General features: G+C 44.5%; 1 protein-coding gene across 1 annotated transcript in view; it reads left to right on the top strand.

The window, feature by feature from the left end:
- Positions 1–22791, top strand: part of LOC308144746 (uncharacterized protein) — a 35986-nt gene extending 13195 nt beyond the window's left edge. The window contains exons 7-12 of the mRNA XM_080515938.1: positions 6677–6856; positions 8117–8306; positions 10227–10336; positions 11974–12048; positions 17027–17155; positions 17484–22791. Coding sequence (XP_080372064.1) covers positions 6677–6856; positions 8117–8306; positions 10227–10336; positions 11974–12048; positions 17027–17155; positions 17484–17599 — 800 coding nt within the window. The 3' untranslated portion in view covers positions 17600–22791. The remainder of the gene's footprint in view (positions 1–6676; positions 6857–8116; positions 8307–10226; positions 10337–11973; positions 12049–17026; positions 17156–17483) is intronic.
- The last annotated feature ends 984 nt before the right edge of the window (positions 22792–23775 follow it).

Raw genomic sequence — 23775 nt, 5'->3', positions numbered from 1 at the left:
TTAGACCTTGAAAGTCTGTGTGGAATGCAAATAAAAATGAAAACAAATAATTGTCTGAAAGCTTCAGGCCACCTCAAGTAGTTTATGTTTCACTTCAGGAGTTCTGAGCCTCTGGATCACTATTTGCTTTTAAATTGTGATTGTTCAGCCTTTTTTTTCTAACTGTGGCCATTTTATATGAGCTGCTGAACCTTTGCTTGTCATGTCATTAACTTTCTTATGTAATAATAATAATAATAATAATGTTTGTAGCGCTGTGGCTACATACATAGTTAACCACCATCCAGTATGGAGTGAATGAATAATGCGACGTAAAGCGTCTTTCAGTGTCCAGAACAGCGCCGTATAAAACCAATACATTATTAACTTGCTTATATAGGACTTCTTGAATATAAGACTTATGGTGGCTCGTGTTTCTTGATTTTAGGCCCCGGCTACACAAACGCAATGGTGCTCGGAGCCGCTGAAAAGCAACTTTTTGAAAACTGCGCTTGGGGGGGGGGGGGTGAACCGCTCCGACTCCCATCATTGTGTAAACGGGGAAAACACAACTTTCTAAATACGCTCAGGTTCAAGCTCTGTGTAGACGGCGGAAACTCTGCTACTGTGCATGAGCGTCGTAGCAAATTGTTCTTCTGCACATGCTCAGTGTGTTTTTACTTAAATTGTTGTCATGTGAACGGAGCATCTTCGAAGCATCACTTACAATATGCATTCTGCCGTTTGTCTGACGAGGTAATGGCTGAGATCATATTTGCACCGTGTGTGAGGCTTGTAATCAGGATATATGATTACCAAGTATTTTTCACTGTGTGGCATATTTAATAACCACTGATAATAATAAATACTACGAATAAAAATGTGCCCATCGTAGAACACAGAATCCTCTGTGATTGTTGCTCGTGAGCAGAAATAATTGGCGCCGTCGTCTAAAAATATTTCTGTAATCTGTCTGTGACTCGGAAGAGTAATTACATCCCTTAGATGTGCAAAAATATGCATGATGGTGATGAATGATGGGGCTAATAATACCTAATATTTGCACATGATGTACTCGCCCTGTACTCCGGATTGAAGCTTTTTTTGTGAGTCATAAGTTGAAGAAAAAAATGCGTGTTTACACCAAGGAAGAGACATTGCTTGACTTGTGCAGTTTTTTTCCCCTTGATAATTTAGTTTTTCACAAAAATATACTCTTTCAAGTACATCTTATTAAATCCCTTCACTGTATATAAAAATAATCAAAGCTTCCGCGTCATTATGAACTTATAACATAATATCATCTCACGTAAACGCATTGAAATGATTAAATTATTTATTAATCATCTTGTACATTTCCATAAGATGCTCATCATTTATTCTTATATTCTAATTATGTGGGCGTGTAATGAAAAATTATCCAGTTCAAGATATGAACAACAGTTGCTGATATAAGAGATGCACATTTAGCGCCACGGCGATGATGAATACTGATACGAGTACTTATTAAATACCATTAAGCCTAATTCACACTCCACATGTAAACGATATGCAAACTTTATGCGCCGCCCCAAACCACCTCCACACAGCGTCGGCGCTACGCACCCCCCCCCACCCCCCCCCCAGCCATACAGTCCACGGTGCACATATGGCGTTGCGTCGATCGACGTAGTTCGCGATGTGAACCGAGGGACTGAACTCACTATTAATGAGTGGAAGTCTTCATCGTGTCGCACGGCTCCGAGTAAAATCCTCCTGATCCACTGAGCAGTTAAACTACTGACTCTGCTGGTCCAAATGTCTCTGGTGATGAAGTTGCTGGTGTTGTACGAACTACCTTTCTCCACCCCCCCCTCCACCCCCCTTTGATATTTTTGGCACAACATAAATTACAGTCACTCTCACTTCTGTCGTCCTCATTAATATTGTAGAATCTCCAAACTGTTGACGTCCCTCGTGCTCTCTCATCGCCCTACTGGAGACACTGCTGAAATATGATCTGGTGCAATAATTGCCGGATTGTGTCGGGTAGCTTTTTACTACTTTGAGTACTCTGCAGTATTGAACCTGATATCGGTACCAGTGCGTCTGTAGCGTCACTGATCTCTCAGCTCCGGTCTCCGTGTTGCCTTGTGGCCGCGACTCTGAAGATCGTTGTTTTTCTTGAACTTTTTTATGATTTGCTCTGTGGTTCTGGCCTGACTGGAGCCTCTTGTGGGCTCGTTTCTGGCAAAGTCTCACACCCCTGCTTTAATCATTTGTAATTCTTTCAGAGAAACTCTTTTATGGGGGGAAAAAAAGTGAATTCCAGTGAAATCAGAAGCAGGAATATTGAAGGATTTATTGCAGCTGGTTTCCGATGCTGTCCTGTTTTGTTCTGTTGGCACGAGGATATGTTTATAAATTATTTACAACAAAGAAATGGGGGGATTTTCTGGTAATGCGGCGCTGATGAATGCTCCGTGAATCCAGCACAGACAGCTGTACCAGATCAGTGGAGGCACCGGCTCACAATCGGACCCTTGTTCTGTGATGTGTATCACCAGATTCCTGCCAGCGCAGGGCCACAGTAACCACGTAAACAGTTGTTTAATGTCATGTTTTGGCTCTGAGTTGCAGCTTTTCAGCTGGAAAATATCTACATTAAACCGGCAGTGGATGAATGAGTCTGTCAGGTTGCTCATAATCCAGAGATTCTAGAAGCGGATGTGAGGGGGGGAAAAAAAAACCCAAAAAACAGGTTTTTAATTCATCCAACCAGGGTTTAATGACTTTCAGAGTGGCAGAGTTAATAAAACACAGTAATGAAGTCATTAGCGTTTCAAAGCCACCTAATCCTTCAATAACAAACGGGAGATGAGTGAGCATGTGAAGTCGGTGTTGGCGACTACCTCAGAGCGGAGAGGAGAGAGAGAGCGCACCAGATGTAAACATGAAGTCTGACTTCCCCTCTGATTGCCATCTATTCCCAGGCTCCGATAAACAAATCTTGGTGAGGTAATGGAGAGGCGGCTGGCTCGGGCCTCAGACACCGGCTCCGGGTCAGATTTCAGGACTCCATTGTCGCTCCTCATTGTGACGCCGCCGTCTGGTTTTTTAATGCCTCGCCGTGTCTGCAGGACGGCTCCAGACCTGCGTGGCTCTGGTTTAACACTGTGCAGGCGTTCTCCATGTATTGATCCTGCAGACGCCTGTATTCACACACTGAGGCCACGTTCTACATGTACCTGGGTATCTGGAAAAAAAAATTATATTTCTCTACGTTTGGGCCGTGCATTTAGCTGATGCGCTATTAGCTTTAGCTATAAATGTGCGATTTATGCATAAATGTAGCTACGACTCACCACAAATTGAAAACTCCGGCCACAGTGGAGATCTGATTAAAATCCATGTCTCTGTTTGCATCTAAAGGGGGATAGGTGGATATTTACATCACAATTCATGACTTCCTGTTTTTATTTTTCTTCCAGAATTTTGATTGGCTATCATGGCTTCATGTTTCATGCTACACTGCCCCCTCCAGGCTTGGCATGCTCATAGCAGCTCTGAACCAGCTTTTATGTGTGTCAGGTCTTGTATCTCTCTGTAGTGAAAAGTTCCACAAAATCCTTGCAGTGGTTTTAAAGTAATCTTGGGAACAGACATGCGAACAGATAATCGTACGCCAATGATTTTTATTATGTTCTTGGAGGATGTAAAACGATACAAATATTACATTATTGGCTTTATTACATTGAAAAAGGCCAAAATTGTCTGTGTGTGTGTGTGTGCTCTGTGACTGACTGGCGATGTGTCCAGGATGTATCCTGGCCTCGCCCATACTGAGCTGGGATTGGCTCTCGCGCCCTGCAACCCTGAACAGAGTAAGCAAGACAGAAGACGGACGGATGGATGGATGGATGACAAAAGCCAAATTTATTACATTGTGGGATTTAATCCCATTGGGAAAAAAAGGCCTAAATAATTTCACTCTGAGCTACAGCAAGTTGAAAAAGGTGAAGTTATTAGCTGGTATAGGTTGTTAAATAGGCTTGAAATCATTTCAGTTCCACGGTCACATGAAGCCTGATTTGATCTAAAGTGAGTCTTTTACCAGTAAAACTCAAATGCACATTTTTATGCCGAAGTTATGAGCTCATGATCAAGTAATGCCATGACTGTGGAATTACAGATTTTGCTGCCAGACAATTCTAATGTAGCACATTTAAAGTTGAAAGTTAAACTACAAATAAGGATATTGGTTCATTCTTAAGCTATAAATTGTGAAAAGGTTTGATTTTAAGTCTTAAAATATGATAACGACACTCCAGGTTATAAAGGCTCAGCTATCGGGTATTGCAATTAGTATTTGTTTGAACCTGTGGAACCAGCTGATAAAAAAAAAAAAAAAATCATCAGATTTGGGAGCAGCCAGTGCTTCAGCGGGAGATAAATCCTGGCGGCTCTTTCTCCGCCGGCCTCTCTTCACGCTGCAGCTCTTGTCAGGGACGACTGCGTCTACCTTTTGCTCCGTTTTCACCTCAACACAACGTGCACCATTTACACTCATCCCTCACTGCCGCCGCTGATAATACTGAGCACTCACATGTGCTATTCATTGAGATTTGCTTTTTCACAGGGGGAGATTTGGGTTATTTAAACAGATTTTTGATTCCAATAACCAGTGCGGTTTCAATTTCTGCCACGGCCCTGTGCCTGGTGGTGACAGAATGGGGACTCGTCCTGTGTACTGGAGCATTACGTTCAGGATGTAGTTTTCTATGCATCTGTTTCGAGTTGCCACTGCAGCAAACTCTTGTTTGCGTTGCATTTTCATGCTTGGTGTTTCATGGTTTATTCGGTATCGATGTTTGGTTGGGTGTCTCGGTCTGTAAGACATCAACTCTGTTCTCGGGGCCGAGTCTCGGGAAGGAAAAGCAATTTCTGTGCAGTAAATTGTGCAAGATTGTTTCCCTACTACGCTGTCGCGTAATGACCTTTAAATGTACATTTTTACGTTTTTCTTTGTTGTGAAGACTCCTTCTATAGCTGTTGCATTTTACAAACAAAAAAAATCACCCCGACAGCCGAGTTTGACAGCAACCAGGTCGCGAGCCCTAATGTCAGCATCACTGATATCTCAGCTCAGGTCTCAATGTTGTTGTTGTCAACTTCTCTGGAGAGGTTTGTTTTACCGTTTGCTTGTTGGATTGGTGGCCGGGTTGGAGTCTCTTGCTCGACAGCTTTTGGCTGAAGTCAGTCAAATAGCAGTGAAGATGGAAGTCTGAGCATAGTCTGCAGGAAATGAATGGATTATGGCTTAATTGATTCCTCAGAAGGGAAATTGCCATGTTAAAGCAGCACATAACTAATATTACCAGAGTGATATAAAAATGAGGTACAGTGACTCACTACTGCCACTACTATTACACCACAGTGCCATGACTTCAGTTTGACACCCCACTGACAACAATTTTTCACATCATTTTTTACTTTAGACCCTATTTCAAGTGGAAACCTTGTATCATTACAATTGGCTTTGTTTTAAGATTATAGTAATTTTGGGTCATAATTCTTCTAGTTATTGCAGTATTTTACCGGTCGCTCTGTCACTCACAGTAAACTTGGACTTCACGCTTGCAGCAGAAATGACCACCTCGCGGTGTTTCTACTATTTTTTTTCCTCCAGCTTCTGCGAAAGCTTCTTTATTATTTATGACGCCATTATCAGAGGCTGCGTCCGCCTCGGGCTGATCCACTGACACGTGCGCGTGCCAGACGACGCACAGCATTGGGCCGGCCGTGGCTTTGTCATCGGGACGTACAGTGTGTGTTTGTGGATTAGGGCTCGGAGCGCGATTTTTATTGCAGGCAAACACGAGCGTTAATACCTGCCAGTTATGATTAGGGTTCAGCTGTCGGTCGGCTGCTTCTCCTGGAACAAATGTCTTGTATGCAGCTGTCACTTCAGTCCACCTCCTCGCTGTCTGCGGAGTATTGATTCCGCGCGTGGGTGATTTGATCAGGTGATCGTGGCGCACCATCTGCACCAGATTACACCCAATGGCTTTTCTTCTCCACAAGCGAAAATAGAAAACGGATGGAAATGTAAAGGCTTAGACTTTAGCATTGACAAAATTAAACATTGTGGGGACATTAGAGAAGGTAATCTCTTTTATAATGTTAAATCAGGACCAGTCTTGATATCTCGAAATGTTCTCGGCATGCTTCTTCAAATAAATGTGTTGTAACTTTGGTCAGATCTCCAATCGTAGCTGTTTTTGTTGTGTCCATTTAGCCAACGGAGCTCGGAGCCACTACTCGCCATCTACTGGCACATGTGCAGAAGAACTATTGATCACTACTATTTTGTAGTGGCGTTTCAGAACAGTCGTGTGTTCCCATTTCCAAAGAGGAACATTTTGAAAAAGTTTCATTTTCAATGACTCCAAGCACCACTGTCATCTAAAACAGACACCAAAGTGTTGCTTGGTCTTATACTTAAGATGTCAATGAGCAAATTTAGGATGTGTTGCATGCCGTTGACGTTCTGTGTGTGTGTGTGTGTGTGTGTGTGTGTGTGTGTGTGTGTGTGTGTGTGTGTGTGTGTGTGTGTGTGTGTGTGTGTGTGTGTGTGTGTGTGTGTGTGTGTGTGTGTGTGTGTGTGTGTGTGTGTGTGTGTGTGTGTGTGTGTGTGTGTGTGTGTGTGTGAATGCAGAGGTGGAGGCGGAGGCGGAGCCAGCCAGGCAGCCGGGCGAGCGTCCGTCCAAGCGGCGCTGCTTCTGGGAGTACCGGCGGTCCCGGGAGTTGGCCTCGAAGAAGAAGCTGGGCGGCGACGTTCACTGGTCCCTGTCCTGGAGCTCCAGCACCCTGCCCAGCACGCTGTACCGCCGAGAGGGTGAGGATGACCGAGTTCACTCCCAGAATGCACCAGTGATTCAGGGGAAGACGTCGTCGGCGTGACGAATATCAGATCTGAAATCACCGGGGTGAAGCGGCGAGCGAGCGAGCGCATCGAGAGTGACGCGCCGGCTGCAGCTGAGCGCGTCCCATTTTCCTCTCTCATGTGACACAAATCAGATCGGGACCCTCGGGCATGTGCCCTACATGCAGCTTTCATGTCAGAATGTGAATTTTTTTTTAACAATCCTCTGGTTAAATGAATCAAACGGCTGCAGACTGACACCGCCCAATAATCTAATCCAGCAAACGTGTACAATCACCCCCTCCAGATGTGGGTGTCTATTAAAGTAGGCTGACATTATAACGTATTCAATCTGAGACTACAACTTATTAGATAAGACAGTTGTGTTCATTAGTGCACGAGTGTGGCTGTTTCACCAAAATAATTTACCAGTCAGGTTTGCGCTTGGAGAAGATGAATCCAGTTCTCACCGTTCATATTCAGACACGTATACTTTCAATTCAGGCTTTATATACCAACAGGTGCAGGTTCATGCTGAAAGCACCTCAGTTACAGTTGTCCTTTAAAGCTGCACAATATAATCTCAAGCTTGGCAAACAATGTCTCCATGCACTGTGCGTTCATGCTCTTCATCTCTGAGGTCACAAAATGCAGTTTTATCATATTTGCATTCCTCACTGATTCTCAAAAATGGCCAAATCTCCAGGTTAAAAAAGATAAAGGCGTTAAAATGGATGAAACTGTCAGAAGAGCTGGAATTTTATTAAAAAAAAAAGAATCTGATAAAATAGTTAAAATTACAAAAGGATAATATTCAAAGAATAGGCCAAGTAAATTAATTAGAATTGATAGTATAGCTTTTTTTCGAGGCACAGAAATAGGTTGGTTAAAAAGAATTGGGAAAAGGAAAAAAATACAGAAGGAAAGAATGAAAGAAAAAGGGAAAAGAGATTTAAGTAAGTAAAGTAAAAACAGATAAATAAGCAATACAGCTTGTGTCTAAACATGCTCTGACTATGAGGCTAAAATAAGCAAGATGTGTAAAATGGCAAAGCAGAAACACCATTTAGAATCTGGTCATTTCCTTAAAAAAATGAATTGAAAATTAATCTAGTTTACTTCAACATTATTTCATACTGGTGGCCACAGGATGAGACGTCCAGTTTGGATTCGGAGGTTACTGACGGGACGCTCAAGTGCTGTCGACTTTTATCTCGTCGTCTTTTCATTCAGGCAAAAAAGGGCGCCGCAAGGCTCGCAAGACAGACGCCAGCGACCTGACGCCAAACCCCCAGAAGCTCCACAACATCGGGGAGCAGCTTCAGAAGCTCAACGCCGCCATCGATGGCATGGGTCCCGTCAACGACCTGCCCGCCGTGGCCCGGGCCCGGTCCCGCAAGGAGAAGAACAAGCTGGCCTCCAGGTGAGACGCATTCAGGACCCCGAAAACCTTCTGGACCTTCTGGATCTGTCGGGAATGAGTGGAAGTTTTTTTTCAGAGGATTTTGGTGCCTGCAGGAAAATGTGAATCCAGCGATTTGACATCTCATTCATTCAGCCTCGTTCAAGGTTAGTTTAACTTGGAAACGATAGAAACTATTTTCAAGGTTATTCGTGGCTCAGTGATTTCAAAAGGCTTTCAAAAGTCACAAAAGGCCATTGTGTTTCAAACGTTTGTAATAAAATCTGTGGAAAAAGTTTTTCATGCTTCGTGGCTTTAACAATGGCTTCATGGAAACTTCTTCTTTTCCGGATTCCTGTAATGAGGTATGAAATCTGCCCTGCATTGCAGTGTAATTTATTTTCACTATCCACACTTGACTTTCCAAACGTGTCCATCGTGTCGTCAATCAGGAGACGGTGAGGATGAACTAACAATGAAGTAACACAATCTTTAATAACGGCAATGACACGAAAACTTAGTTCCACATTTATGTCATTAGAAGACAAGTTACAAACAAGAATTATCCTTCGTCATTGTTTACAACAACTCGGGATGCATCAATTCCACTTTTCAGAGGTAGTTTCTTTTTGCTTCTATTTTATTCCAAGTTTAGCAGAAACACGGGGGTTTATTCAATAAGATAATCTCTAGCGTGTGTGTTTACCTTCACATGTATTTCTGGGTGGAGGAGTCTGTCATTGTTACTTCCGATTGGTGGAGTTTATCCCTGTGATTTCTGCTCCACACAGTTTGCAGACAGTCGTCTTCTCATAGATGGAAGTGGTACCAGATGGCACATCTGTGGTTTGTGACCTGCCGCACGTAGATCAGCTGCACGGCAACACATGTTCTTCTAGTGCTTTTAAAGAGCTCATGTAAAGGGGAAACTGAAAGTAGAGCTGTATAACGAAGACTGAAACTTTACACAACTAAATATAAGCAGGTAGACAAGAGGGCGCCAACAATGTTAGCTACTTGGTATGGGCATGAAGCGAAAGGCTAACGCTCGTACTTGTTCTTCAAAAAAGGTGGTGTAAGTGGGTCCTGCAGCCTAAAACAAAACACACTTAAAAACTAGCGTCGTGTGTAATTCAGAAAATATGGTACGTTTTCTTGTCGCCATGAAAGAAAGAAGAGGAAACCAGGAAATGACCAAATATGGCCTCTTGCCTGATAAATGTTCAATGTGTTGTGATCTAGTTGAAGCCTTTGAAGTTGCATTTCTGGAGGATTGCAGTGAGGGACGCGTTTCTGTATACAGTTATAGAATACATTAAATACATTTCATGGGAAATCGTAGGTGTTTACAGCGCCTTGCATTTTTTGTTTTGACACGTCGGGAAGGATTTAATTCCGTCAGTGTGCAGTACTGAGACCTTTGGAATCCAACCACTGAACAAACCAGAATAAGCTCTTTTGTATATACATTCACCTTTTTAAAGACGTGAAAGACCGTCCCTGAGAACGACGAGTGCTTTAGAAGCCGCTCCGCTGAAGGAGTTTACCTTGGCCCTTGTTCTGATGGGGACGGATGGAGGGAAGACGACAGAGGCAAGAGCGACGACATGAAGCAGGATGAAAGGTGAATGGGAGGAAATCGGGCAGGAGTGAGATGAAGAAAAGAAGGATGGGTCATAGAGAGTTCATCTGTGGAGGAGGCGGAGGGGGGGGGAGGATTCAGGACATTATTACAGGCAGTTTAAAGAGGAGGGGGACTCTGGGAATATCTTGTTATTCCAAACATATATTAAACACGACAAACACACCATCCATTATAAAGTTGGTATGGGGATGAAAGAAGTTAAGACTGTGGTCCGAGGCCGGCAGAGGAGGACGTTTACTGTGAAGGGCAGCTCTTACTGTAATGTGACTGAGTTCATCCTTTCATTTGATATGCAGGAATTCCTTCTGTAAAGACTCTACCTCTTTTGTGGCGGCCCGGGTCCTGAGCGATCCGTGGGATTTCTCTGACCGCCTCCGGACCTTCTCTTCTCTCCTCTCCACTTCATGTCTGAAACAAGCAGCGCTAACACACAGGAAAACACTCTAGAGCAGCAGCAGAGAGCCCGCAGGTCGGCTGCTGACGCTCTTTAACAATCGATAGGTTGCGTCTTTGAGGCTGTGTAGAATTCCAACGCGGTGGAAAAATACGAATACTGACATGTTCATCAGTGAGTGTATTAAATCAAAGGCAGTACTCGTACCAGCAAAACCAATCTCTGTTGCCTGTTCCTCTTATGATCGAATTATTCCTTTTTAAGAAAAGTCTCACTTTTACACGGAAACGGCCGGAAAGCTGAAAATGACGTGGTGAGCGTGCCAGGCCACGAGTTGGCGCCGCTTGGTTTGTCTCAGACACAATGGGAGCACGCGGACCTTCGTAAGGACAGACGACAAAGTTGCATTGCTGCTGCGGTGACTCTCAACTGTAAAATTACCAAGTCGTAGGACTTTTAACACAAAGCTGGTTATGAATGGGCACATTTTATGGTACAATTGTGCCGTTGCTGTGCTCCTCAAACACAGACGTGACCCTGAAGTGGGATCTGCGGCCTGACTTGATCAAAGACACGATGCGAGTGTTTCCACAAAGGCTTTCTTCACATGGAGTCACTGAAAATGCTACTTTTTCAAAACGCTCCGTCTTTGTGGAAATACGGGTAAATGGTATTTTTTTTCTGAAACGTTGTTGTGTAACCCGGGCCTCAAGTTTTTTTTATGTTTTTTTTTTTTTCAGCCGGGGTCATCTGACATGACAAATGTAGTTGTGCCGGTTAAAATGCCACTTAATAACTGAATAGTCGACCAGAAATAGGTCATGGAGGCTGTTTATCTTTAGGCTTTGCCATGTGCGGTGAAGAGATGAAGCTTCACGTCGTGCACACGTTTCCACGTACGTTAAGAGACGAGCGGCTGCAGCCAAGCTGAAGCTTTTGACTCTCGCCTCTCTGGCAGCCACTGGCTCCATTTCATTCAGCCTGCCCAATAAAATCAATTTGCAGCTGTAGGTAATCCATCATTCTGAAAAGCACGACTTCCATGGGACTATTTTTGGATTTGCATCGAGCGCAGGGCCCCATTTCAAAAGCTCTGCGTCTGTAATTGCGTTTACAAATATGAAAACCTGTGTTACATCTGAATGTACCCTGACCTGCAGTCATTAGCAACAAATATTTATGTTAGAAATATTAAATCCTGAGGCATCGGCACATGAAGTGCTTAGAGAGAAAAAAAACTCAGTTGAGCACTACTGACCTGCGAGTATTTACTTTTCTTGAATTTCATGTATCTGATTCACAGCTGCGGGGAAAGAGAGTGAGAGGCGTTAATATTTAACAGGCGTTGATTGCATTATTCTTTTTTTTCCCCCCTTTCAGTGCCAAATGCTGTGAAACCAAACAGGCCACATCCTTCCCGTGTCACAGTGTCAAATGTTTCTTCTGTGTACGGAGTGATGTTTCTCTCAGTCGATTCCCCCCCCCCCCCCCCCCCCCCCTCCAGTCATCGTTCTCCAGCTGCTCGCGCCGTGAGCCAGCAGAGCCACAGTAACAGGATCATGCCGAGATCAACGGGAATATTAGAGCAGAGTTTCGTGTTCCAGAGAAATTGACGGCGTTTTTTTTTTTTTATTTCCTTGTGTTTTCAGGGCCTGCCGGACTGAAGAAGAAGGCCCAGCACGAAGCCAACAAGATCAAGCTGTGGGGGCTCAACCAGGAGTACGGTCAGGTACTGGGAACCGGCAGCCTCGGCCCTGTTCCCGAAGCCCAACAGCGCCCTCATTGTGTCTCATCACCAGTGTTTTTCTGCTGCAGGTGCATTGCACAGCACTGCTGCTTTACGAAGGGCTGCTCTCTTTTTTTTTTTTTTTACTTTTTTTTTTTTTCCCCCTCTGCCCTCAATATACAGAGCATCCGGAAAGTATTCACCGCGCTTCACTTTTTCCATTCCAAAATAGATTGAATTCACCCCCCCCCACCCCCTCAAACGTCTGCACACAATACCTCAGAATGACAACATGAGAAGAAGTCACATGCACGGCAGTCTTTACAGCCTTTGTTGATGCAACTTTGGCCGTCAATTACAGCCTCCAGTCGTTTTTGAATATGGTCCCACAGTACATGTACTGTATCTGTGGACCGTTTTTTTTTTTTTCTCATTCCTCTTCACAGAACTTCTCAAGCTCCGTCAGGTGGGATGGGGGAAACCTCCGACCTGAGTGGGTTTTCATGCCGAAGGTTTCTGTACATCACTGTATTTATCTTTTTAGATTAATTCAAGTTTTTTTGTTGCGAACGATTAAAAAAAAAATATCAGAAATTCCGTTTTTTTCTTCTCTTGCTACGGCGCCTTTTTGCCCCCGCGAGCTTCCGTCAAAAGTAATAAAATCATCAGTTGTCTGGGAGTGGTTTGTAGAAGGCAGCGAAGGTGCACACTGCACGGTTTGTCTGAAGCCCGGTTGCTACAAAACGCAGAAGCACAACAAACTTATTACAATATCTAAAACTTGTTTTGAGGCATCTGTGTCATTTGCACTTCTTGTTGTCTTTAAAAAAAAAAAAACTTTTTTGCCCGTATGGCCCAGACTTATGTCTGTCCATACAAATGTCTGTGTCCTTCCATTGTTGATGTCCATAGTGTATTTTCAAAGTGTTCCCATGTTATAATGCACAACATTCCAAGCAGAAATGATGCATTTTCACTTAAGATGCTGTCGTGTAAATGAGGCCTCAGTGGTAACAGAAAGAACCTCAGCTTTTGATCTTCGGGCAGAAGTTGTGAATACTTCTGTACCTGTAATTTCTTATAAAAATACATTTAAAAAAAAAGAAAAGAAAAAGGTTCACGCTGTCATCATGGGATATCATGTGTGCCTGCACAGTGGTTGTACGTAAATATCAAATATGGCCTAAATGCCATAGATAGAGATTGAACTCTTTCATTCAGGAAGTGAAGGAACGGAGGGGAGAGTTGAAGGTTTAAAGCAACATGAGGATATTTTAACTGTAACTGATGACAATCCCACCTTTACATGATGGGGGGGGGGGGGGTGAATATTTTCACAAGATGTCTTTTTTTCATTGCGTAGCAGATTGTATTTCTATGACCCAACAGAAAGAGCAGCGTGCTTGATGGACAAGCTGTCTCTTGACAAAGTTGTGGATTTGTGGTTTCTCTTGGATGTTCTGTACGTTTATGTTGGATGAAAACTGGAGATTTTCGGGGTCTGGATGTTGTTTGATTCTCCGTAACCGCTGATATACAGATCATTCATCAGGGCTTTAAACTTTTCCTCAGGAATACGCAGAGATTTCCAACTTGTCTTGTTTCATTAAGAAGTTATAGTGGTTTTTTTTTAATCATTGGAAAAGTGGTCCAGCTGACACTTCCCCGGCGCTGTTGGGTATAAAAAAAAAACACAAATCAAAAGAAATGACTGCGAAATCCGATTTGAAGATGTTTCTGTTTAAAAGTCAGATTTTTGCAAGAAAGTGGTAACGGGACCACCGAGGAGTGCGTAAACACGCTGATCCAGGGAAAACCTGTGAGGTGCGACTTCTCCAGTCTTATAATCAACACTTACACTCTGCCAAGTTGTTCACACCGAGCTAGGAGGCTGCCCCCTCATCATCCTCCTCCTCCTCCTCCTCCTCCTCCTCTTCAACCTCTTTTCATTTCAGCCTCGCCAGCATCCAACTGCCTTTTGTCCCTTTCTTCTCTGAATTTTTCAGCATTCCAGTCATTCCTGATCTTGGACCGGCATTTCAGTGCAGACGCTTTTACTTGTGGCTCCCCACAAGTTTTTTTTTTTTTTTGTCCTCTGGCAGAGCTCCAAAACACACAAAGTTCAACCTCACACATTCCCCTGCTTCCTCCTCCTTCTATGACTCCTTTTTTTAAATGTGATTCTCTGTCGGGCCGTCCTCTCTCTCTCTCTCTCTCTCTCTCTCTCTCTCTCTCTCTCTCTCTCTCTCTCTCTCTCTCTCTCTCTCTCTCTCTCTCTCTCTCTCTCATCTCTCTCTCTCTCTCTCTCTCTCTCTCTCTCTCTCTCTCTCTCTCTCTCGCTGTACAGTCATACGAAACACATTTTTACATTAAACGCAAAACTCCCAGAAAGTGGATGTTTGGAGCCACGCCAGTGCTGGGAGACTTCCAGACCAGTGTGTGTGAATTATAGAAACTTGCGTTTGTGTGTGACGGGTGGTCAGACCCCCTGTGGTGCGCCGCCCACACACACACACACACACACACACACACACCCTGCTGAGACAGACGCCGTACAAAAGAGGATTCTCATCAGTTTAGAGAATAATGTACACTGGCGGGAGAGCTGTCATGGTGTTGTAAGGTCACATGACCTGAGAGGAGGAAGAGGAGGAGGAATAGCCTCAATCAAAGGAAGTGCTCAGAACTGAACATGAGATAAAGTAAACCAACGCAAATCATTCAGGCTTTGTGCACGGTGGTAGGACGGCCGAGGCATCAAATATCATTGTGTCTGATATTTGGGGAGTCGTGGCTGCACCCTGCACGAAATAATGGGCGCGAGTCAACATGTTTGTTTGTACAGTATGCCGACAGGACTATTTCAATTCATCTTGTACAGTGTGAGAGACTATGAATCGTAAAGATTGTTAAAATCTCAGTGTGGCGAAGCCTTTAAATGTCTACACCTCTGCCAGACAAAGGTCAGAGTGGGTGGGGCTTATGCCAGCTGACACTGCAGAGCGCTACCGTAAACCCGAGACGACGTCGACCAGATTTGGAAGTCCATAAAAAGCCATTTGGCCAAGCATGTACTCAAACATATTCAAAGTATTCCCCCTACAAATGGACTGAAAAGTCTGATATTTAACAAGATATATCGATATATTCAAATACAAATTAAAGTTTCTCAGAGGTTATTCATCAGGCTTTAGAAGGCCCATAAATAAATCAAATGTAATAAACACAAATTAGAAATGAATGTCAATTAGCAAATTTCTTTTCACTTCCCCCGAAAAGCAGGACTCGTTCTTCAGCATTTTGTCGACAGATTGACCATAATGCTGCTCCAATATTTGTGGGATATTATATTGTCTCTAAGTATTTGTGAACACACACAGCAGCCTGTTGGGGATTACATGACACACAGCGAAGCACTGGCTCATTTTGAATACATGAAGTACCTTAAAGAAACCAGGAATTTCATCGATTCAGGATTTTAGCAAAAAAACAGATGGGATGACTGATGTTGAGTCGGACCATTCAAGCTTATTCTAGTTTTTAATGTCACTTAAATGAATCAGAATTATTTGAATTTATGAGGCTTAATCAAGAACATGTTGACCGTGTCTGTTCAATCTCTACAATCTGATGTCAGGTGGGCTTCGGTTGCAACCTTTTCTGGCGTCGTTTCGTGGTTCACGAGTGGGAAAAGTAGCAACTGACAACTGCTCCAGTAAAGCACGGTGGCGGGAGCATCATGACTGTTTTGCTGCAGCACAGGCCAAACCCATGGTCTGACTCGACCACACACAGACGCTGTGGACGAATCCCAAGAGGACCATTCACAGCAGACATCCTGAGAATAGATTTGAACTGAAGCAGTTCTGCAATGTAAACGGTTCAGAGCTCCTCCTCCTCTGATCAGCAGCTCCTCGAAGAGCCACGTTGACGTTATTGTTGCCAAAGGAGGATGGAGCCGCCGTTAAACGTAGTGTCCGGTCAATGTTTACTGCAGCACGGGGAGCGTTTAATGGCCGAGTTCGATAAAGACGTGAATTGGCTGTGGCGGCCAGTGTCTTGGTTGGTCAAGCGGTCGTCTCCCAATCCAATGTAGATTCGATTCCCATGTCTTAAGTGCCCTCGAGCAAGACACTGACCCCCAAACTGCTTCGAGTGCCTTGCATGGCAGCCTTCTCCATTGGTGTGTGTTTGTGTATGTGATGGGTACATTTGATTTAACATTGTGAACCACATTGGGGACTGCTAACGTGGTGGAAAAGCGCAATACAAGTGAAATCCATATTAGACTGACCAAACCTGTCATGAGTCGTAGAGACAGAGCAGACTTGCAGGAAACCAAGAAGTCCAGAAAGAGTTTTCATACTTCTCTTTTTTTTTTTTTCTTCCTGCCACTAAACATTGCATGTCTTACTGATTGCAGAAACACACAACCACAGGAGTGGTTGGTTTTTAGTTTACAGCGGTGTAATGTTTACAGTTGGGAGGATTTGATAAGTCTGAAAGGAACACTGCTGACGGATCCAAGTTGGAAACGGTTTGTGGGTTTGGGTGAAGGAAACTTTTTGGATAACTTCTAAATTACCGAAGAGTTTGAAAGGCTCACAGTGTTTGCCACCGAGTAGCTCGGCCGGGGCAGTCACGGGTTAATGGTCTTGCCTGGAGATGTAATGTCAGTAAGGAAGGATGAGTCACAAGCCTGCCCGGCTGACCTTTTGGCCACCGCTGCCTGTTCTCCCTCTCACCCCACTCAGTTTGAACTGGAAACCTAATTTTAGTCTCTTCAAAACAAACCTCCTCTTTGTTCCTGCCTCCAAAACAGCCGTCTGCTTCAAAATCTGGCCCCAAGTCTCAAGAAGGCTGGATTTAGCATTGTGTTGGCACAGATTTCAAAACTTGTCCTGGTTTTTTTTTGTTGTTGTTTTTTTTTCCCTTAATGGCACAACAGCACATTCAGTCTGTTTTTTCTAATACAGAAAACCTGTTGGGAGCTCTGCTGCGGATTAAAGAGGTGATCAGACGGCGGGTGGAGAGCAGCGAGGAGGAGGAAACTGAGGAACGGGGGATGACCCAGCGCCTAGAAGACATCCTGCGAGAGTCCAGCGGTGAGACGGGAACACACATGATGTAGGAATGCACCCGATACCCGATCAGGCTTCACGTCCGATACTGCACGGGGTACTTGTACTGGTAAATAAGATCCTGGATGCGACACGGGGGATTATGACGTGACGTCACGCGTCAAATCTGCATCGTGCTACATGCTAAACAGTTTCAAGGCTCACGCAAGCGTAGACACTGTGCACTTACCAACCCTGAGGCTGTCGTATATATGTAATATAGATAGTGTGTGTGTGGAAGTAATTCACCATGAAGTTTTATCTTGCTTGGAGTATTTGTGGTCTCACGTTTTGTTTCCCACGACCCCTTCAGGTCCTTTAGTTGCTGGGCGGACCAAAGACTTTGTGCAGAGGATTCTGGCAGCGAGCGCTGGCAGCCAGAACCAGCACAGAGACCCCCAACAGGGAGGGGACGAGGCAGCAGGGTAACCCCCCCCCCACCCCCCTCACCCAGAGCTCCGGCTCCCTCGTCCGCACTCCGCCCTCGCCCAGCCCCACCAACCCAACCTGGCCAATCCGCTCCCAGCAGCCCACAACTGTACACGTCTCGAGTGAAGAAGCTGGGAGAGAAGAGGAGGAGGAGGAGGAGGAAGAACGGAGTAACCTAAACAGAAGGGTATTAAATTGCTACCCTGCTTCCTCTCCGGTCTTTTCCGAACAGCGGTTGCCTTCACCGCTCGGCCTCCAGCAGGCCGGAGCTACTGCTGCTGCTGCTGCTGCTGTCTGTGTAGTCTGTGTTTTCCATGTGAGTGTGTGAGTGTAACATATGGTATGAGCGTGCATAGTGTTCCTCTCTCCCTCCGTGTGCTGTACTCGTATCCCATCGTGCCTATGAATAGACATTGCACTGTTTTGTAGATGATCGTAGTTGTGGGCAGGGCGGCCGGTAGTGAGCTGAGGGGCCAGGGGGCATCTGAGGATAGAGGAAGTTCCCCCCCCCAAAAAAAGGAAGTGGGAGGAGCCCGGGGAGACTGGAAAACAAAGAAGCGGGTGTGTTTCTTTTTTTGCTTTCCGTCTTTGTGAAACCTAACCCGGGCTCCTGTAGAAGCACTGCATACCATTGACAATCGCGATGCCTGGCATGTCGGCGAGCGTCCAGCGTTGAAGCGATGAAGTCCCAACACCAGACCAGCTGTTTATGAAAACCCGTCTGTTATGGAAAAAGTCCTTGGAGCTTTAATCATCCCTCCCCCAGTCACTCCCCACCCTTTTACCACGAAAAAAAAAATGAAAAATACGCTGCACCTTAATCCAAACTGACCAAAGAAATCCACTGGACACCAAAACCTCTCACTGCTTCACATGCTGCCAGCGTTGACCCCCCCCCAAAACAACAAAAGTGACCAATCGTCATGTTTACCCGCACGTTTCCTTTAAAGATGATCCTCACTGTACGGATTCCTTTTAAATGCACTCCCGTCGTGGATCTGAAAGAAGTTGAAATACGACTGACACTCGGTCAGTGGAACACCTCTGCAGCTCCTGGTGCTCCTTCAAGATAATCCGCAGTGACTTTTTTTCTCACCCACAATATCACGAAAAGCTAAACAAAAAAAAACAAAAAAAAAGTTTAAATAAGGGACATGTTCTCAATGCCTTCCCCGAGCCCTCATCTCAACCCCTGACCCGATTATGTAGCGCAAACTTCCAGAATTGCAACGACAAATAGAGAAGATAAAAAAAAAAACACAAAAAAAAAAGCACCTGTAGATTTTAGAAAGCAAATAAGTGGAAAGGGTCCGTGTCCACGCTGCTCCTTCTTCCTGAGTGCTGCCACTGCTGCTGTTTTTCTGTCTTCTGACATTCAGTCTCATTAGATTTTTTTTTACCTGGCCCGTCACCTTGGCAACAGAGAAGATGGAGGAGACGTTTGCTCTCATCAGGTCAGATAGAATTCATGACAACAGAAGCAGAGAAGAATGAATGTTGCTGGTGAGTGTTTTTCTGTGTCACTCAAAGCATTGTGATATTTAGTGACCTTATTATTGCATCACACTCGCAAACTAATGGCTTATGTTATTTTTTTCCCCAAGTTTAAAAAAAAAAAACGAACCTGATATGGGATATTTATCATTCAAAATTACTTTCTATTGTGATTTTAGTGAAATAAAATGGATTAAATGGCACTGTTACAGTCCTTGAGCTGTTCGGCAAGGAAAAAGATATTTAAGTTAACCCCATTAGGGTATTAGACGTGTTTATTTTTCCATACATGGATGCTACTGCACTTTCGATCAACCTTTAGCATGTACTTTTCTCCATAGCAGTTTCTCTGCTCTTCTCCAGTCCCTCACAAGTTTCTCACACATTCCGAACTCTTTCTGCATCTCTTTGTGATTTGCGCTGCACATTTTTGATACGTCAGCTTTTCTTTTTTGCCGACGTTTTGCTCATTGAAATACGGCAACAATCGAGGTTTTCCTGTGATACTGGTGCAGTGTTGTCACAGTATCACTATATTTGTATTTTTATATAGGTCCTTTTTTAATATGGGTCACATGACCAGTCAGACAATAACAAAATAATATATGACTCATGATCTAGAAAGTATGCTATTTTACCAGCAGTAGTTGGCGTCATCAAGAGCTGGTGTAGGCAATGAAAACATTATTTTGATAGAAATAAATAACATAGGCCATTAGGTTAGCACGGTGTTGGCATGGTAAAAACATTTCTGTGAAGATATTTTAATGCTGCCAGCTGATCTTTTTAAGGTTTGATCTTTTCCTGCCACAAACAATGTGGTGTGGTCATTTTTTCTTTTGCTCATAAAATCAGCTTGGCGGGACGGTACGTCGTCCTTGAAGCACTTCGGGACGACCCGTCAGTATTTTCTGCCAGAAGAAAAACGGGGCCCCGTTTACACGGCAACCACTTTAACACTTTCTGGAAGCGGATGCCGTTTTCACAACACTGCCCTGAAAACATGAAACATTTACTCAAACAAAAACGCAAAAACGATGCGTTTTCACTTGAAACGCCGTGTAAACGGGGCCTTGATGTAGAAGGAACAGTATCTTAAGAAACCGGAGCCGTTTGTGCTCGAACAATGGAGTTGGTTTTTTTTGTGTGTGTGTGTATGACACAGAAACCCTGTTTGTTTTCTGAGTGGGGGAAAAAAAAAAAGCATCATATCACCATCGTTCACATGCTCCTTCAACACTTTTTAAACTACGTGGCTGTGTCTTTGTACAGCACATCACCAACATTTCCTGCCGGGAAAAAAAAAAATTGCAATTTGGACACGGACCCAAATATTGTTTTTTTTTGTTGTTGTTTGTTTGGTTTGGTTTTTTTTATTATTCTGATTTTGTTGTTTGTTTGGCGATGCCATAGCCCACAAAGTGGGAGTCGGTCGTGAGTGTTTTGAAATCTGCCTTTCTTCTTGTGGTCTCTGCTCAAAGCTGTCGACCAACCTGTCCACGCTCTCTAAATATTGTTGGACATTAAACAAACAAACAAAAAGTGTCTAGCACCCTTTGAATTGCACTGTGGTAAGAGCAACTAACTAAGCACCTTCTGAAGAGGGACCCCTATCCTCCAAAAGAGCCTAAAACGGACTCTTGGGCACCTATTTTTGAGACTGGATGGAGCTGAAGCGCTTTGTGTGACTGACTGGTGGTTTCAGTTCGTTCCAACGCGGCGCTACGAAGATGAAGGAGGGAAAAAAAAAAAAAAAAAAACAGCAATGCAAAACTGGACATCAGACAGTAACTGCTGACTGGGTTTTGGCCTGCGAGCACGCTCTGTTGTAATAGGTAGTTTGTTTGCATAATGACGCCTTTCTGAAGTGCCTGGAGCTTAAAGTCACAGGGACCTGTGTCATTATGCCTGATCTTAAATCCTCTTACAAGGTAAAACTTCACCCATGACTGCTGCGCTGGGCTCAGCCTCACTTGACTTTTACAGAGAGGGGGGGAGCAGGCTCATTCAAGGTCACGTTCCGCCCGAAGGGAAAAAAAATAAAAAATGAACCCAAATATTTTTCTTTCCGATTAAACTTACATGGAAAGAGTAGTTGGCAGTGGTTCCTATGAACATCGTCTCTGGGAAATATACGTAGAGGAGCGGCTGTTCGCCGAGCAATTGTTTTTCAACCTTGACGAGCTCCCATCTGGGCTTCTTTCCAACACCGCTGCTGCTCTGTACCAGTTTCCTCCCCCTCGCCTATGGAAAATCCATTTCCGGTGCTCCGCAAGGAGGGGAGCAGTTAACCTTAAACTCTTCACCTCCCTGACGTCTCGCTCGCCGTCACTCGCTGAAAGCGGCTTTTCAAGCGAGCTGGGTTTCTGTAGCATTCTAATTCCGGGAAATGTAGCTCACGGTTGCATGAGTGTAAAAGTGTATTGTAAACAGAAGATTCCTGCCGCTCAGCCGAGAGCATGTCGGGAGCTCTGCTTCACACGCGGCTAATCTGTGGCTTCACGGGAGACAGAAGATGATTTGATGCTAAGATGACTTACAAAAAGGTTTAACATTAAACAATTTGTGGAACTGACATCACTTTGTCAGTTCGCTTGAAATTTCAATTTCAAGCGTTCAGCCGTTACTGCCAGATAGCACTAGCCAAAGCTTGTGATTTGACACCAGCCTCGTTATCTGTCCACATCACCTGCAGCAGATTACCTAAAAAGGAAATCAACGTCACTCCGTCCAATACCTTTCCAAGCTATATTTAGTGCAGACCTAAAGTAGCATGTCCTCGTTATTTGACACCCTCCTCATTGCCCCCATGTGCTGCATGCATTGCCTGCAGCAGATGAGTGAAAAGATAATCTGCGAAAAACTGGCCCCACACACTCTCGCCCAAAATGTCTCCAAACCAAAGCGTTTGCTTGGTTGACTGCATTTAGAAGCAGTTTGTTGTAGTTTGACACCAGCCTCTTTCTCATTTCTGCAATCGCTGCAGCAGATTGACCCAGAGAGGAGATCCGTAACGATACGACATAATCTCGTCCAAGCATTCGGTTTGTGCCGACATGTGGCAGCAGGCGTTGTTACTTTGATGCCCGATGTGACCGAAGCTCCGTTGAGTTGTAGGAATCCGGTTGAGGTCGTGGAGGCCGGCCACTTGAACGCCGTCTCGGCTCAGTGTCCCACATCTCTCCTGCTTCCTTCCAAGCACCGGCGAGGCCGTCGGCACGAGACCTCGTCACGGCGCGGGCAGCTGGTGCAACAACAAAACCGAGGAAACCCCAGAAAACAGCTGCTCATATCTGCAAGGCTCAACCCGTCGACCACCCATCTGTCGTGTGGCACGAGAATGGACGCCTCTCTGGGTTTAAGGCAGAGATCCCGCTTGGTTCTTCTCAGTAGTTTTACTTCTTCCCCAGTTACGAAACCGTGAAACACCATCTGCTGTGTACATTCATCTATAAGCCAAAAAAGCCGAGCTGAGGAGAAAGCTGTCGCAACGCACGAATCGCTGAATCACGCCCAAACAATGAACAGCGGAGGACTTTGTTACCGAGCTTCCAGAGAACCCAAAGCATTTGTTATCTCGGAAACGCATTAATAACGGTGAAAAAAAACGTAAAAGCTTGTAGGGGGGGGGAGCGGCCCCGTCTGCACTCGCATTCCTGCTCCAGTTTCCCAGAAGGTCTGTTTGTGTGCGCCTAGAAGCAGGGGGCAGATCTCTGTGGGGGGGAGGAGGGGAAAGGACGTCAGTCCCTCATTTCTCTACCAGGCCCTTTATTCATGGGACAGCCAGCCAAGAAATAGCTGAGCTTAAAGAGAAATCGGAAGTCAACGCTCCGCACAGGCTCTTGACCTAATATGGAGGGTGACTCAGCAGAAAGTCAATGATTGCTATCTGTGCCGCTTCCTCGTGGGCCGTTGGCATCTGGGGAGGAAACAGGCCCTGAGAAAAAATTCCCCGTTTTCAATTGATCACTGTCGTACCGCTGAAAGCTCAACCCAGGTCAGCTGAGCCGTTGTTGCTGGTTTGAAGGATTTGTTGAATATAAACAGTTGCGTCAGGTGATGTAAAGATCCACTGGCGCTTTGACTAAAACAAGAGGTGGTGCAAGAGTTCATCAGGGGGTCATAAACATCCTTAAATTATAATTTCGTGATTTTGAGAATATAAGACACTTTATGGAAGCACAATGCTGCCACTGTAGAACCCTCCAAAAAGTTGTTACATTTTATTTTAGTAATACCATAACAAGTAATTCAATAAGTATATGCTCTCATGCAGAAAAAAAAAATACTTTATCTTTCAACAAAATCCTCCTAATGCCGTTTTTACAGTTCATCACAGCTGAGTGTTGTCGGGAGCTAAACAGGACCTCTAACTACGATGCACGAAACTTAAGATACGACCACGAGAAAACACAACTGAGAAGATGACGTCCTCCCGTCGACGGACTGAAAAGTGAAGCAGCTGCAAACGTTCCATTTAATTTCCTCGTAACGCAGCAGAACAGCTGAAATTGAGAGTGGAAATGTGGTCGTTGAAAGATGCACTGCCTGAAGACGCACTGCTTTGAAAAGCCTCCGGTGGGCATTCAAACCACGATTACAACCAAATGACTCGCCAATTTTTTTAAGTCACGAGTAATTTGAACAAGTTTAAATACCAAGAAGAGCCGTTTTTCTACTTC

This window comes from Blennius ocellaris (assembly GCF_963422515.1).
Source record: "Blennius ocellaris genome assembly, chromosome: 3".
In the NCBI taxonomy this organism is placed as follows: domain Eukaryota; kingdom Metazoa; phylum Chordata; class Actinopteri; order Blenniiformes; family Blenniidae; genus Blennius; species Blennius ocellaris.
Note: the sequence above shows the minus strand (reverse complement) of the source record. Positions and strands in the feature narration are given on the sequence as shown.